We start from the raw sequence: 17,276 nt of genomic DNA, 5'->3' as shown, positions 1-17,276 counted from the left end.
ATCAGATGGCTTACTGGTTCTACAAAATCTGGAAAAGTGGAGTCACAAAAGCTTGAGCTATTCTTCAGGTATGTCTTGGATTTCTGAGAGTTGTGTTGCAGTTGATGTTTTATTCGCTCATTTGCAGCTTGTCTGGCTTCTTCATTTACAGTTTACACGTAACACCATGATCACTGAGAACAAAGTTGTCTGTTTTTCACTCCAGTTCTTGCTAATAATACCACATTTAACACAGTCCAAACTGTGAAAATGAGAATTGATTTCCTCCTGCAAATCACATCTTGTTAATCAATAAATCTCCAGCGATGCTGGGGTGTGAAAGTTGCACCTATCTGCCTATTCTTCCAGTTATGATGAGAGGATCTTTTGAACCCAAGAACACATATGAAGGAGAGTCATCCCAGAACAGCTGAGGCACAATGCCACACAACCAATCCTGTTCCGATTTTCCGGGTCAGCACCTGAGGCATTGGTGTGTTTTGCCAGTGTAGTATCTGGTTTACCTCCTCCTTGCACTCCACGGTCAAGCTCCAGAGGGCTGACCCTCCCTATTGAGCAGATAATTGGCTGTCAGCTGCCCTCCATAAAATAGCTGCGTGACACTGGAGGTGAGCAAAAAGGACAGGATAATATAGAGGCAACCCAGCACTCTAAGGCAGCCATTCATTTCCAAAACTTTTATTTTTTCCTTACAGATGATGCCACTGCATTTTGATGAAGTCCACTTGTCACCTCAACAGCTTCTTCCCAGAACTGTCGCATTACTTTCCAAGACCCTTCTGCCGCCCACAATCTTTCTCTCAGAAGACACAGAGTGCAACCCTGAAACTGTGACTGTTGCTGTGGCTCTATTTGAATCATTAGCACCTATTCAGGTCTCAGAACGGTAATAAAACATTAGCTCTAAATTTTCTTTTTAAAACAACATGAGCAGAGGAATACATTCTTCGACCATTCAGCAGGGTGTGATAGTATTGGAGGCAATAAATATATCAGAAGAATGGTGCAAGCAGAAGATTTCATCAATCGTTTGGAGTATCCATAGCTCAGTGAGTGAGTTCAAGCTGGAAGGACGGTAGTTCAATCAGCAGTTCCTTCACGTGTGGAAGTTTCCTCAGGCAAGATGCTGAACCCCACATTGCCCTCAGTATTCTTATTGTTGCAGGACTGCAGAGAAATAAAGTGCTGCCTTCCCCTTAGAGTTAGTTCACAGTATATTTTTAAACTGTTATGAGTGTGTTAAAATGGGTACAGTATATGAAAATACATGTTAAAGACTTTTTGAACACTTTGAAATTATAAAGAGGTTATTTTAAGTGCCTACCATTTACAATTACCAAGCATTTTCTACAGATTTGGATGGGTCCTTCAACATCCCAAAACACACATTACCGCTCACCAGAACGAGTGAAAAGAAAAAGATGAACTAATTTAAACACAAATGAGTCCTGACCTTTATTTCTGTTGCCATCCTTTTCTAAAGCTTTTGAGATGGCTGAGAATGCTGCTGTTTAGATGGGAAAAAAAATCCAATCACATCTGAGTGGCTCTTACAGCGCTGCAGAAAACAGCTTAAATGCAATCTGAGTGGCGAAAAGCATCAGACATAACCCAAATGAAGTCTCCCAGAACATTTTACCATCTTTAAATGTTTAAAACAACATGTTAGGGGTGTTGGAGTACATTGATATTTATACAGTGATTCAATGATCAACCCAAACTGAACATATCAAACATCAATACAACATTCATTCATTCATTATCCTAACAGCTTAGTCCAATGAAGGGTCGCGGGGAAGCTGGCAGCCTATCCCAGCTGTTTATGGGAGAAAGGCTGGGTACACCCTGGACAGGTCGCCGGTCCATCACAGTACAACAAGCATGGAAAAAACAAACAAAAACACGAGTTATTGTTTCCATTTGCTTTAATCTGTAAGCAAGACGTCATTTAAATTTGATGTCGCAAATGTTGGTGTGAAGGAAACCTGCCTGACGTTGCGGTAACGTATTGTGTCATTTCCTGTTTCCCTAGCGTGTATCACTGCGGATTGCTACGAGCCGTTGGCTCCTTTAACTTCTTTCTAACTTCAATTTATTGTTAACCAACCACTCACTTTAGCGCACAATATCTTCCCAAACCACTGTTCTATATATTGCATTTATTTTTGGGATCTTTGGCTTTCTGTTTACTGACTTAAACAGCTCAAGCACTCGGTTTTAGCATGGCTGCTAGCTCTCTTCCCACACCCCGGTCCCCTGCCTTTTCTTGCTCGGTGTGTCTGATGTTTAGCTACTCCTCCGCCTCCTTTAGTGATAACGGTAGGTGTATTAAGTGTAGCAGCTTGGCAGCTTTGGAGGCGAGGCTCTGTGAGTTAGAAGCCCAGCTCCGCACTCAGTTAGGGAAGCAGTTAGTCAGCAAGCCCCCATTAGCCAGCGCGGAGCTACCAGCCAGGGCAGCCATCCCGAGCCGTCCCTCAGCAGTTCCCGCGCAGCCAGGAGCCGAGGCGGGCTGGACAACGGTCAGGCGGAAGCGTAGCCCCAAACCAAAACCCACTGGCCACCACCGACCTGTTCACGTTTCTAACAGATTTTCCCCGCTCAGCGACACACCCGCTGAGGCAGAAACCCTGATTATAGGTAGTTCCATAGTCAGAAACGTGGCTCTAGAGACACCGGGGACCATAGTCAAATGCATTCCTGGGGCCAGAGCGGGCGACGTCGAATCGTATTTGAAACTGCTGGCTAAGGCTAAACGTAAATACCGTAAGATTGTAATTCACGTCGGCGGTAACGACACCCGGTTACGCCAATCGGAGGTCACTAAAATTAATGTTGCTTCGGTGTGTAACTTTGCCAAGAGCATGTCGGACTCCGTAGTTTTCTCTGGTCCCTTGCCAAATTTAATCAGCGATGACATGTTTAGCCGCATGTCATCCTTCAACCGCTGGTTGTCTAGGTGGTGTCCCGATAACAACGTGGGTTTTATAGATAATTGGAGCGCTTTTTGGGGAAAGCCTGGTCTTATTAGGAGAGATGGCATCCATCCCACGTTGGATGGAGCCGCTCTCTTATCTAGCAATATGGACTCTTTTATTAGTCAGCTAAATTGACAACTCAGGGTTGGGACCAGGAGGCAGAATTGTAGTCCTACACACTTTTCTGCAGCTTCCCACCTGCCGCCGCCCACCCAAAACCCCATTCCGACCTTATACAACTCCCCAGCAGTAAGAATTAAACAACACAAAAACACTCCACGGGTTAATCGTGAAAACCTCATAAAAATAAAAACAATGGATCTAATAAAATCTGAAAATAAGACAATAAAGTGTGGCCTACTGAATATTAGATCCCTCCCAAATAAGTCTTTATTAGTCAATGACTTGATAGGTGATCACCACATTGATTTATTCTGTCTTACGGAAACCTGGTTACAGCAATAGGATTATGTTAGTATTAATGAAGCTACGCCAGCTAACTATTTAAACTTTCACATTCCTAGAACTACAGGCAGAGGAGGAGGTGTTGCAGCTATTTTTAAGTCAGAATTTTTAATTAATCCTGAGCACAAAACTAACTATAAATCCTTTGAATTCCTGACATTAAATTTATCTCATCCAAAATGGAATTCAGAGAAACCGCTCCTTTTAGCATTAGTGTATCGCCCACCTGGACCTTACTCCGAGTTTCTGACCGATTTCTCTGATCTCTTGTCTGAGTTAGTGCGGACTACTGATAAGGTCATTGTACTAGGTGATTTTAATATTCATGTTGACGATGAAAATGATAGTTTAAACATTTCCTTTAGCTCTATTCTAAACTCAATTGGGTTTTCACAAAATGACAATGGTGCCACTCACTCTCATGGTCACACTCTTGATCTTGTTCTAACATATGTTATTGAGACTGATAAGCTCAAAGTATTTCCTCAAAACCCTGTCTTGTCCGATCACTTCTTATTAACCTTTGAATTCGCTTTATTTGATTACTCACTGACCAAAAATAAATTCTACTATAGTAGATGTTTATCAGACAATAATATTACAAAATTTAAACAATCAATTGAATCAATTTTTTCACCTCTACCATGTGTTAGCATGACTGAGAGTCCCCCTTTAAGCCTTACTCCTGCTCAGATTGATCAACATGCTGGTACTATAACAGCTTCAATGCGTACAACCTTGGATAATGTTGCCCCCCTAAAGAAGAAGAAATTAGGTAAGATTATGAAGGCTCCCTGGTTTAATTCCCAGCTTCGAGCTCTAAAACAGGCATCAAGGCGTTTGGAAAACAGATGGCGTTCATCAGGACTAGAGGAGTCTCACTTAACCTGGAAAGAAAGTTTAATTGTATACAAAAAAGCCTTACGTACGGCAAGAACAGCTTATTATTCATCATTGATAGAGGAAAACAAAAACAACCCTCGGTTTCTTTTCAGCACTGTAGCCAGGCTTACTAAGAGCCGGAGCGCTGTGGAGCCATGTATTCCTTTCTCACTTAGCTGTGATGATTTCATGTATTTTTTCAGGAATAAAATTGACACTATTAGAGATCAAATTCACAATACTCTTCCTTCTACCTATAATGTTGAGCCTGTTGTGGTCTCCGAAGCATCCTTAGAACCAGGATCTGACTTGTGTCTAAATAGTTTCTGTCCTGTCCAACCCTCTGAATTAACTAAAATAATAGCTTCATCTAAACCATCCACCTGTATCTTAGACCCTCTCTCAACGAGCCTCTTTAAGGACATTTTCCCTTTAATTAATACATCACTACTAAATCTTATCAATATGTCTTTAGTGACAGGATATATACCACAATCATTTAAAACTGCTGTAATCAAGCCTTTACTTAAAAAGCAATCTCTGGATCCAGAGGTGATAGCAAATTATAGACCTATATCTAACCTCCCGTTTATGTCCAAAATTCTGGAGAAAATAGTTTCAGCTCAGCTACATGCCCACCTGAGCAGAAATAATTTATGCGAGGAGTTTCAGTCAGGATTTAGAGCTCATCATAGCACTGAGACGGCATTGGTGAAAGTTACCTTCTTATGGCCTCAGACAAAGGACTTGTGTCTGTAATTATTTTGCTTGATCTTAGTGCTGCATTTGATACAGTCGATCATAACATTCTGTTACAAAGACTAGAACATGTGATTGGAATTACAGGTACAGCGTTAAGCTGGTTTAAATCATATTTATCTGATAGACTTCAGTTCGTTCATGTAAATGACAAGTCCTCCTCACAAACTACAGTAAGTCATGGAGTTCCTCAAGGTTCTGTACTTGGACCAATACTCTTCACGCTATATATGCTCCCTTTAGGCAAAATTATTAGACAGCATGGAATAAACTTTCATTGTTATGCAGATGATACTCAAATATACTTATCCTTTAAACCAGATGAAACAAATCAGCCCAATAGGCTACAAAATTGTCTCATAGACATAAAGACTTGGATGTCTAGAAATTTTCTCCTCTTAAACTCAGATAAGACTGAAGTAATTCTCGTTGGATCTGAAAAACTCATTACAAAAACTCGCTTTTGTAATGAACCTGGATGGCATTACTTTAGCTTCCAGTGCTACAGTGAGAAACCTTGGAGTAATATTTGACCCTGACCTGTCCTTTGGCCCACATATTAAGCAGGTTACTAAAACAGCCTTCTTTCATTTACGTAATATAGCCAAAATTAGGGACATTCTGTCTCAGAGTGATGCAGAAAAACTGGTTCACGCTTTTGTTACTTCGAGACTAGATTACTGTAACTCTCTATTACTGGGCTGTCCTAAATATGCCCTGAAAAGCCTTCAGCTGATCCAGAATTCTGCAGCCAGAGTCCTGACCAGAACCAGCAGGAGAGATCATATTTCTCCAGTTTTAGCCTCTCTTCATTGGCTGCCTGTTGAATCTAGAATAGAATTTAAAATCCTTCTCCTTACATATAAAGCCCTCCACAACCAGGCACCACTATATATCAAAGACCTCATTGTTCCTTATATATCAAGCAGAGCACTTCGTTCGCAGACTGCAGGCTTACTTGTGGTTCCTAGAGTCTCAAAGAGCCGAGCAGGAGGCAGAGCCTTTGGTTATCAGGCCCCTCTCTTATGGAATAAGCTCCCAGTTAGTGTTAGGGAAGCAGACACCCTCCCCACCTTTAAGACTAGGCTGAAGACTTATCTTTTTGATAAGTCCTATCTCTCTTTTATCCCCCCCCCCCCTTTTGATAAGTCCTATCTCTCTTTTATCCCCCCCCCCCCCCCCCAACAGTGTTGCATCATTAACATGTATGTCTCCTGTCTCAGCAGGTCTCCCTGGCCGGGAGTAGCAGTTCCTGTTGTCTGTTGTCTTTCTGTCCTCTTCCCCCCACACAGCAGAGGCAGATGGCTGCCTGTCCTGAGCCGGGTTCTGCCGGAGGTTTCCTTCCTGTTAAAAGGGAGTTTTTTCCTTCCCACTGTTGCCAGTGTGCTTGCTCAGGGTGGGAGATTGAGTTGGACTCAACTCAATCTGTTGGTTTCCTTATATAGGCTATTATGAATTGGCCTTCATTATGTTTTCCCCTCTGTCTGTAAAGCGTCTTGAGATGGCATTGCCGTGATTTGACGCTATATAAATAAAGTTGAATTGAATTGAATTGAATTGAATTGGTCTCCAAAGGTGTTGTTGGTAACTGATAAAACTGTAGTACTTTGGTTGAAGATCTAAAAATATTTCATTTGAGATTAAAGTAAAATTTACACTATATGTTATATTAAAGTTGTTTTGATTTGGTACTAAAAGAAGTGAAGTTTACCAGGCAGGAATGTTGACTTTGTCTCCATCTATGATGAGTGAATAAAATTCCATCGAAATCAAACCGTGGAAGAAGTTGTGATATAAGTAAACACTAAATAGTTTTTCATTATATCAATATTATTTTGTATAAACACAAAACTTGTGATTAAGGGTTTAGAATCCTAAAAGCAGGAAACATTAAACTCTCAAAAGCTTTAACCAAAGGCTTTTTATGATGCAGCCGAATCACCAAAAGCTTGATCTGCGGCTGCTTTTAGCTTCGTCTTCATCTGAAAGGATGAACAACTATGTAAGAAATTTTCACTTTTTTCCAAGAATTTTAAAAAAAAAAACAAAAAAAAAAACTTGCGAATCCTCCATTTGAGCTTAAAGTCTGTCTTCACTGAGAAATGAAATGAATCTGCCGACTTTTATAGTGAAAATATCAAAACAGTTACATATAACATTAATACGACTTAAACAAGAAAAGTCATTTGGTGAAAAGGGCATTATTTTATCTTTTTTATTTAATATTTATATATTATCATTAGGCAGGATATTGTTCTTCGTCACAGTAGTTTGTGTCCAAATTCTTCCTCTGATGGATGTTTATTAGATATTCTGATGTACAACCTTGGCTGGCATGAAATTCTGAGTCACTTCTCCATGAGACAGCCTCTCACTCTTTACTTATTTAGTTATTTATTGTTGATTTCCAGGGGTGTTATTTGTATTTCTAGCAATCAAGTGGTATTAAGCTCTTTTAAGCCTCTTTATATGAATGAATACATTAAAATATACTTAACAGCTCAATGTACTTTAGATGCTTGGAGACACTAAAATCAGACTAAAAGGTTCCCATGCAGATGACCAGCGCTAGGAGTCAGAGTGAATGCTACATTTTTAATGCGTACTGATTTGTTCAGTGAGTCACAATTTTCACAGAACAAGTGACAAGTTTCCCAGTATTTTCATTTTCAGAGTAACTTTTATACTTGATATTCTTAAAAAATGACTAACATTCATTTATATCTACACATTCACCAACAAAACAAATTTTGTTTTAGGTTGAAATCTAATAAATCCACTTAATTCGTTAATCGCGTTCATGCATATTATCTGCTTTAACGTATCTTTGTTCAGTAGAGACCTCCATATTAGTGTAGTTTTGTACTGCATCTAAACTCTTTCTCATCGACACAAGTCTCTTTACCTCTGTGAGACATTTTACCTCCTTTGTTTGATATGCAAACATGATTTTTCTTATTCTGAAAGCTGTTGATGCTCACAGTTGGAAACTGCGGTTGTCATTAGGAAAGCAGCAGCTTTATACAATGTTGTTTATGAAAACATCATCAGTGTGACAAAAGCCTTTTAAATCTGTCATTTTATGACCATTTTTTTCCACAGGAAGCAGGAAAATAACATTTTTTTTATTGTCAGAAAGCAGCGTTCATAACAAACAGACTGCCTGTCGATAGACTGCCCCCATCTTCATTAAATATGGTGTAATACAATAGCTACCAATAAATACTTCATAAAATAAACACTCAATGTGAAGTGGAGTTAATGCCTTTGATGATTATTTCATGAGTCAAATCGGGATAACTGTTTCTGCTCGTTCAGTGATTTTTGGTCTCTCGAAGCCCTGAGGAGGTTTCCATCAGAGAGAGAGTCAAAGCTGGAGAGCTCTCGTTCTCATTTTACCCTTCATTCCATGCAAATGATTCTGCTCCAGCTGACAAGTATCAGCGGCTCTGCCTCCTGCAGCATGATGGAGACGGGCTGTCAGGTCTGTGCACGGTGCAGGCACAGGGTGATGTATTCATTTAATTTCAGAACGATGACATGCTGCATAAAGATGGTCAAGCTGGCCAGTTATGCACACACTGACTCTACTCTCAAACATGAGCAGGAAACTGCTTCTCTATGCCTGCTAATGAAATACATGATCTTAGAAATATATTTCCTTATGATTCTTGTTCATTTCTTGGGTGATGATTGCATTACTTTTAACACTGTCTGCTGCTAGGGGGTGGGGGGGGGGGGGGGGGGTGTACAGTATTCTTTTGGTCTGCTCTTGATTGCTACAAATAGTTTAACTTCATTCTTGGTACAAAAGAAATATGACATTTTGATTGACAGCCAATCATCCAAGGTCCCATATTGTGCATATCTCAATGTCTTAATAAAGGAAATGAGAAGGACAGTTATGCATTCCTGATTGGTTGGGCAAAACTTTAGGACTGGTCATAAAAATGTCTGAAATTGTTTTTACATTGACATTCCACTTGAGGAATTTGTTTTTATTTACTCCAGTTGTAGCATATAAGACTCAATCACAAATACAAGGCTTCAAAACCAGGAGCAGGACTTAGAGTACATCTGTACAGAACAGATTAGAGTACAGATGTCCACCACCAGTCCCTGAGTGCCAGTTTCCCGCAGGGTTTTAATGTCTCCATGCTCCGACACACCTGACTGAAATAAATGAATAGGTTGACAAGAAGCAGTTGGATTAATTTGATCTGGATCAGGTGCGTTGGTGCAGAGAAACATAAAAAACCAGCCCAAAGACCGGCCCTGGAGTTTGACACCCCTGGATTAGAGCATCTACAAAGGCTGCAGGAGACTCGCTGCAGCTGTTTGGCATGGAGAGCAGAGGTGTCCAGTCGGTCTTCAGGGGCTGCTGTCCTACAAGTTTTCTGTTTATCCTGCTCCAACCTGGGTGCCATTAAATGGATCCAACAGCCAGTCAAGTTCTCCACAATGAGTGATAAGTTTCAATCAGGTGTGTTGGAGGTAGTATACATGGAAAACCTGCCGGACTGTGGCCCTCGTCGACCGCAGCTACACACCTCTGCTATAGAGAGTCAGCATGGAGCCTATTTTTGCCACACAAGGTAACCATCACGGAGGCATTTCTCTGCTAAACACACAGTAAAACATTTGTAGGTGGTCATACTGACTTCACATCAGCAGTGATGCCTTCCATCTTAGTTTCAGAGTGAAGGCAATATGTTACAGAATAAAACACAGCGCACCTGCTATGATGGCGAATGTTGAGTTTCAATGATTTTTTGTTTATTTTTGGACTGAATGAGACTGCTGACCTTACAACTGGATGACTTTCATTTGTCTTTCCACTCACATCAGCCATGGATAATGAAGATCTCTGTATGTGCAGCCATTACCAGAGTCATGCCAACTGAAAAAAGCTCAGCAAAGAGCAGACATTGGTTATTACATATTGGTGTGAAGCTGATCTGAGTTGCTTCGAACTTTATGTGAAACACACGGCAATGACTAGAAAACAAGAAGGCATCCAGAAAAAAGCGTTTCCTGTCCTGCATCGTTTGACTGGCACTTGACTGGTTTGACCGTTTACAGATCTGCCTTTTCTCTGCTCTTCTTGTGTGAGATGAGAACATTTAAACCGGCTATACCAAGCATGAGTGCAAGGAAATAAAATATCTATATGGAAAATGTACAATTTTATTTCGACAAGGCAGTAAATGTAGATTTCTGTCATCTAGATCAGCCAGACACCAAGCATGGTTTGCAGCTGAGACCAAAATAGAAGGGGAAAAGGTGACGTGTTGCTTCGGTCTCCCTGTTGTTAGCTTTCAAAGTTTTGGATGCTGTTTGTGAAGACTGTTGGAGCCAGAAAAGTATTTTTGATTTCTGCACCAGTAAGAGGTGTCAGAATGATGCCAGGAAGGTGATGCAAAGGTGAAGGATGTAGGAGACTTACTGAAGGGCAGGAGTGCAAAGACTTGTAGGTGAGGGGAGAATCATGTTTTACACTCTGGACTTGGTTGTCAGGGTACATGTGAGGGATGGCAGGGTTTAGTGTGGGGGGGAGAAGCTGACTGACATGGGTTTTTATTTGACCAACTGCAGACTTGGATTTCTGAGCATCCAGTGACAAATGTTGTATTATCACAACTTTCTATTTTAGAACATACAGATATTAAGTGGGTTTTAGCTAAATGAAAAAACAGGGTAATGCGATGATTCACCAAAAAAGTTCTGCAAACTCCTCCCTGCTTGATCATCTGGGTGTTTAGGTGAGTTTGTTCATTGACTGAGATAGCTGCAAACACACATTCAGGCAGTAGTAGCGCACATGTCCAGATTATTAAACTTGGATGAATTAAAAAGGTTTTGGTTGTAGACATCCTTCACAGTTTTCTGTTAGACTTAACCACTGTGTGTATTTTACTCGTGTGGAGAATTACCGCTGCATTCATCCTCCAAACAGAAAGATGGATACATCTGCAAAACAAAGTCACGCATGATACTCTCTAAAGTGGTTACGCTCTCCCTTTCCATGCATATGCATGAGGCATGATGGCCACTGGAACTGAACGGGTTTGATACTTTGGTGTTTTTGTTGGAGCCAATATAGAAATAAAATGCAGTCTGATCTGCATTTAGGTCATGTGTTGGGGAGTTAATGGTATTTGTTAAAAGCAATATGTTTTTGTTTTGTTAGAGGCTGCGTATGTGGATGTGCTCAGGGACCAGAGGTTCCAGTTTAGCGGTCATTTACAGCCGCAGGGAGGTTGAAATGTCATGAATGGTTGCCTGCAGCTCCAGAGTGTGACGAGTTGGCCTTTAATTTACTGTGGCTGATGAGGGTGGGGAGTGGAGTCAGTCACTTACAATCACACAAAAATGTGATGCTAGAAGGTTAAACTGAGACTGAAAAAATCGTTCTTTTCTGCTTTTGGTTGATGATAATGGCTCATTACAAGTATCACAAAATTTCTCAAAATAGTAAAATGCCCAAAGTTATTTTTTATTTTTCTGCTTCACAAATAAATGGTTGAGAACTGTAGTTTTTTTTTTCTCTGAGGACAAAAATAAAAAGGGGGAAAAATTCTGCAAATAACATTTACACAGTAATCTATAGACATCGTTGTTCCATATCTAAATGATTTACACAGCATGTAGGAGAGAGCTGATGGAGTTGAGTCATTTCTGAAGCTACAGAAGAGAAAAATACTTTAAGATTTGCCTTAAATCCAAAACCAAGTGCATAAATGATGTAAGTCAGCAATGAAAGGTAAAACAGGAGGACATCCTTTTTATTTTTACTGTGTAAAACTGGACTGAAATATGATTTTTTTTTTTTAATCTTGCTCTACTTGAACTATTTTGGTACAAATTTAATTAGTAAATAGTTAGTAATTAAATTGGATGAAAAAGATTATCATTAAATTAAACCAATAAGTGGTGCGCTGTGTGTAATAACCTTTTAATCAATTTTAGGAAGATGTTTTTATTTTAATTTGCCAACATGCAGTCCTGGCTGTAGTAAAAGAGAAGGTGTAATTTAATTTCTGCAGTTTAAAGCCCTTTTTTCCTGCGTAAACCCGCAGTAAAAGTTCATTTGCTGGAAAAGCTAATTTTGAGATTATATATATATATATATATATATATATATATATATAAGACATTTTAAGATTTTGTCCAACCAAGACAAAACTGCTTCTGAGCAACTTCTCTGATGTGACAAAGTTTGCGAAACATGAATAATTTGCTGTTGCTTTGCTGGTGGTGACAGATTACTGAGCATCAGGTCTACAAATAGTAGAAATATTTTTTATACTGTTTTGCTAAAGAAATGTTCAATTTAAAACAGAAAATAAAATAAAAAAATATGATCAAATAAAATTTTTTTTAAAAAAAAGTTAAATGTTAAATTTTATGTGGTAAATTCCCACTTTATTTGTTGATCTTGAAGCAGGAATTCCCAAACTTTCCAGCCTCTAATCTAAGAGATCACAGTGACAGATGTGTGACCCGTCGCTTTCTGCTGATGGGGAATTTCTTCGGCTCCGCAGCATATTGACAGACGGCATATCGCTAACTTGCAACACCACCCATGTGTCATCCTCATTATCCAAAAGAAACACTTTAACATCATCACGGCCATCTGGAGTGAAGGAAATTGAACCAGCTGACAACCATGACCCAAGAGAGACCAGCTCTTTTTGTTGCTGGTTGTTAGTTTGCTCTCAGAATCCAAGTTTCAAAGTTTTTCTGTTTTTTTGGATTTTTGCTCCCCTTAAGTCAGTATTTCTGCATCATCATGATTTCAACTTGTAGATTTTGTAGCATGACTTGACATGTTTAGAAAGTTGGATTCTTATAGGAAAACAAAGGTATGTTTGCTCTTCACTGTGGAACTTTAAAAAATCAGTAATGGCAGCAAAATATACATTTTTTTTTATCAACAAAATGTTTATAAAATAATGAATTAATGTATTTTTTGAGACCTAAAGTTTGTCCATGAACTGAAACCTCTTCAACTTCTTGTGCCCCCCCGCAGTTACTTTGAACTGGAGAGCAGCGGTGTGAGGGAGGAGATCCGCTACCACTACCGCTTCAAAGGCAAGCCACGCTCCGAGTCCTTCCCCTATCGCCTCGCTGACGGCCAGTGGCACAAGATCGCCCTCACCATCAGCGCCTCCCACCTGCTGCTGCACGTGGACTGTAACAGGTAACGCCCCGCGGCGCCTGGAACAACTTAATCGCTCCATGGCAAACGGCTGATTTAATTTCAGCATGCTCCTTTGAAGTGACACGTCTAATGAGCTGCCGGTGTTTGTCAAAGCAAATATTTGTTTGGTGCTGTGTCAGTAAGGATGACAGGTTGTTAACAGCGCTGACAGCAAAGCATCCAAAGACAAATTAACACACACAGGATGCAAGAGAGAGGCGCTTTCTTTCTTTTCATGCAACACTCTGCTCTGCATCTCATGCAGTATTTCCATCTCTTTGTTCCGTAACGTTGTGGAAGGTTACGGTGATAAGATTGCCAAATAAAACAACCAAACTCTGAAAGTTTAGCCTTAAAGGTGGAGTATGTAAGAAAATAAATTAACTAAAATAAATAACTACAATCATAATTAAATAGTTTTTTTTAAACATGTAGGTTCCAGTCTGTCCATATTTGATGTGTTATTAAAGTACAAGTTTAATTAATGACAAAGATCCTTCTTAAATGTCTGCCTACCAGTAAAAAAAAAATGCTTTTTGTCATTTGTCATTAATTAAACTTGTAATTTAATAACACATCAAATATGGACAGACTGGAACCTACATGTTTAAAAAACGATCTAATTATGATTGTAGTTATTTTATTGGTTAATTTATTTTGAAAATATTGAAAATGTTTAAAGAATTGCTTCTTTACATGAGTGTTTTCAGACTGGCACTGTGTGAATGGGCAGAGTACATTTTACTGGAGCTAATACTCTGTCCCCTCTTGTGGATGTGAAGCTGTATGATGCAGTGGAGGATTCATCTGTAATATTGATTCTTCCCAGACGCCTATTACACCCATCAGACTGCTGGTCTGCCTATTAATTATCACGCTAGTGGCTCTCTGTCTGATGATACTGTAGTGAAGATAAAAGAGGGGAGTGTGCGTTATTGGCGAGAGGGAAAAAAAAATCAAAACATAATTGGAATAAAAGTAGAATTAAAACTTTTTGCTTATGCGGTTCTTTGGAAGAGAGCTGAGGTAATTAGGGAAGTGAGATTGAACGGGCTGCTTCGCTGCTATTTATCATGTTGCTGTGGCTGTTGGTGCTCTGAAACCAGAGTTTGAAGCTGAGCTTAGATGTCTCAGGAGGACGCTGGCTTTGTTTCTAAATATTGCATTTTAATACATTTATTTATTTTATCCTTTTATTTGCATCCTCAGTCTCTGTCATGGTTGTTACAGACCTCTTTGCAACTATTTCCCTACTTTATCTTTTGTATTTTTCTTACTTTGTATGAGCTATTAATGTTTGCTGGAGGCTTCTTCTGGCTGTTTCAGCTGATCCACTTATTATTACTATTATTATTATTATTATTATTATGATACCACACAGCAGGAACGTCTGCCCTCTGATGAAACACAACCTGAAATCTAAGAAGTTTCTGTGTTTCTGTAAGAATCAGTCAACAGGAAAATCTCAATCCTTACAAATAGTAAGATCTTAGTCTTTTATGAATTACTAAACAAAATCAAGAGGTGAATATGTAAATTTACTGTAATCCTTCAATTATTACTGGTAGGGATATGATTTAAGACTTACCTTATTAGCCAAGCTTGTAACGGAATATAATACATTATGTCATATACATAATATTTACTGTAAGTGAGGGTGAAGACACTGCAGTCATTGTTGTAATACTGTATATTTGTACGTATTCTGTTCTACAGCCATGTGGCAAAACGACCTACAACATGTGATAAGTTAACCATAGCAGCTAGCAGCTAACATAACATGCCTGTTGTGTTGTTGGGAGGACGCTGGAGTATCCGGAGAGAACCCACGCGTAGACAGGGATAACATGCAAACTACACAGAAACACCACTGTGGACCCTAGGCATGACTTTCAACGTTATTTTATGAATTGCATGTTTCTGAGCCAAACCAAACAAGAACTTCCTGCTGGAAAATGCGAGCCTGTTTGTAACTTCTGCCTGACGTCAGGTGTATAGTTAAACCTTTAGCAGAAGCTCATTGAGATACTTAGAAATTTTTATTATAACAGTAATATTTTATTTTCTTTTTCTAAAATAACAAAAGATCTGCAGTAGCAAGTGGTCAGATTTTGTTTTATTTAAAGTTAAGGGCTGATTTACGTCGGCTGAGTTTTGTTGACTGCTGTGGAGAACTCGGTGTGGTTCTATGATTATTTGGACCCGCATGAAGGTATTTTGTATGTCCAGCAAAGAGGACAAATACGGTTTTTCCTTCATTCCTATTCCCTGTTTCTATAACCTGCCCTGGTTTGATTACTGAGCAAAAACCAAGTTTTTATTTGAGTGTTGGTGTGAGGCAGAGATGCTGCAGAGTTGTTGCTCAGACTTTGAGTCAAAATACAGAAATGTGTAAAAAGAAAAAAAAAAAAACTTTTTAATCCAAATGTATTCCTAATCTTGATTTATGGCAGTCATTTACTGGATTCTTTTTGTAATGAAACATTCAGTCAGAAGTTTTGCTCGGGTTTTTTTTTTTGTTTGTTTTTTTTTTTAATAAAAAAGGAAACGTAAAGGAACTTCTAACCTGCTTGGTTTACTCAGATGTTAGGAGTGTATCCATCCTAAAAGCTAAGTTTCAGACTCATTCAGAAAATTCAAGTGATTTAGTTCCTACACTGAACTCCATTTTATTGATTTCAAGACTCATTAAATGGTGTTAAGCACACTGTTAAAGATTGTCCTGTTAAAAAACGGTAAAGAACTGACAGCACAGTTGCCAGCAAGTTACTGCAAAAAAACAGCGCCTTGCTGTTGTTGAAATGTACAGTTTACTACTTTTTATGTAAATACAGCATAAAACTGTTATTTTATGTCTTTACAGTAAAATACTGACTGAAAGTTTTGCAGTTAATTAATGCTAATTTACATTTCTTCAGAAGAGGTATATTTACAAGATTTTACTGTACACTTACTGTACAAACACAATTTGCATTCTACTGTATAAGTTACTGAGTAAAGGACTGCTAGCATAAAACTATGATTTTTTTTTTTTTAAGTCTTGTGATATGTTAAATTATTGCTTTTTTAAATTGTTGACATTTTTAGACAAACAATACAACTTCATTGTCTTTTCAAAACATTTCTCTTTATTAAACTTTTGAATAACTTTAAATGTCTTTTATGAATAAAAAGTAAAACCCTGAGACATGTTAATGAGGTAAACTAAAAATTTAACAACTTAAGCTCGGGTAATTCAACAAAAGTGCAGTATTAATCAGTATTTAAGAAACTAAGTAAATAATTTCAATGAATGAAATTGCAAACATTCTTATAAAATGGGTAGAAAATAACAAAGCACAAAGCTCATTCCGATAAATACACTTCTATTTCAGTCATAAAAATAATATAAATGATCAGTACTATATTTTGACAACTCTGTACATAAACAAAAGTGACTGAGTGAGTTTGTGCATAACTGAAAAAGTGACCGAGTGAACAACTGAACAACTAAGTCAATGATGCTGTGACCAAGAATTAGTGACTACAAAAACAAAATGTGTGTGTGAGTGTATGATCGGGCTGACTGTTTTATATGAAGTCCCATTTAAAGTCTATGAGCCTCTTCAGAAGACTGGAGACACGAGGGTTGATGGATGTCACCTTCTTCTGGGTGATCTTTCCAGTCTTCTTTGATGGAAACTTGCCCCGTCTGGCCTTGGTCCCTCTCTCTGGGTTGATCCCAATGAACTGCCTGCAAAATAAATGTGTATGTTCAGAACTGGTGTTTACTATTTAGGGTTTACTCACAAATATAAACACAACAAATTCTATTGTTGTATCAAGAACACTGCCCTTTATAACATGAAGTTAAGTGTAGGTACTGTTACATTTTAGCATTTCTTTCTGGAGTTATGAATTGTCACCTGAACACCTGAAAGGATTCATGGACAGTGGTAGTTTTCACTGTCCTAATTAGTGGCAGGACAGTTGTTGTAACAAGCTCCAGGCAT

General features: G+C 38.8%; 1 protein-coding gene across 1 annotated transcript in view; it reads left to right on the top strand.

Annotated features, from left to right (window-relative positions):
• Positions 1-17,276, top strand: part of LOC306756389 (protein kinase C-binding protein NELL1-like) — a gene marked incomplete at its 3' end in the record, with an annotated part of 316,128 nt that overhangs the window by 62,715 nt on the left and 236,137 nt on the right. The window contains exon 4 of the mRNA XM_079241118.1: positions 13,114-13,284. Within this exon, the coding sequence (XP_079097244.1) occupies positions 13,114-13,284 (171 nt within the window). The remainder of the gene's footprint in view (positions 1-13,113; positions 13,285-17,276) is intronic.

This window comes from Telmatherina bonti, assembly GCF_933228915.1.
Source record: "Telmatherina bonti genome assembly, chromosome: 1".
Classification (NCBI taxonomy): domain Eukaryota; kingdom Metazoa; phylum Chordata; class Actinopteri; order Atheriniformes; family Telmatherinidae; genus Telmatherina; species Telmatherina bonti.
The sequence above is the reverse complement of the archived record's forward strand: the minus strand, read 5'-3'. Positions and strand labels throughout refer to the sequence as shown.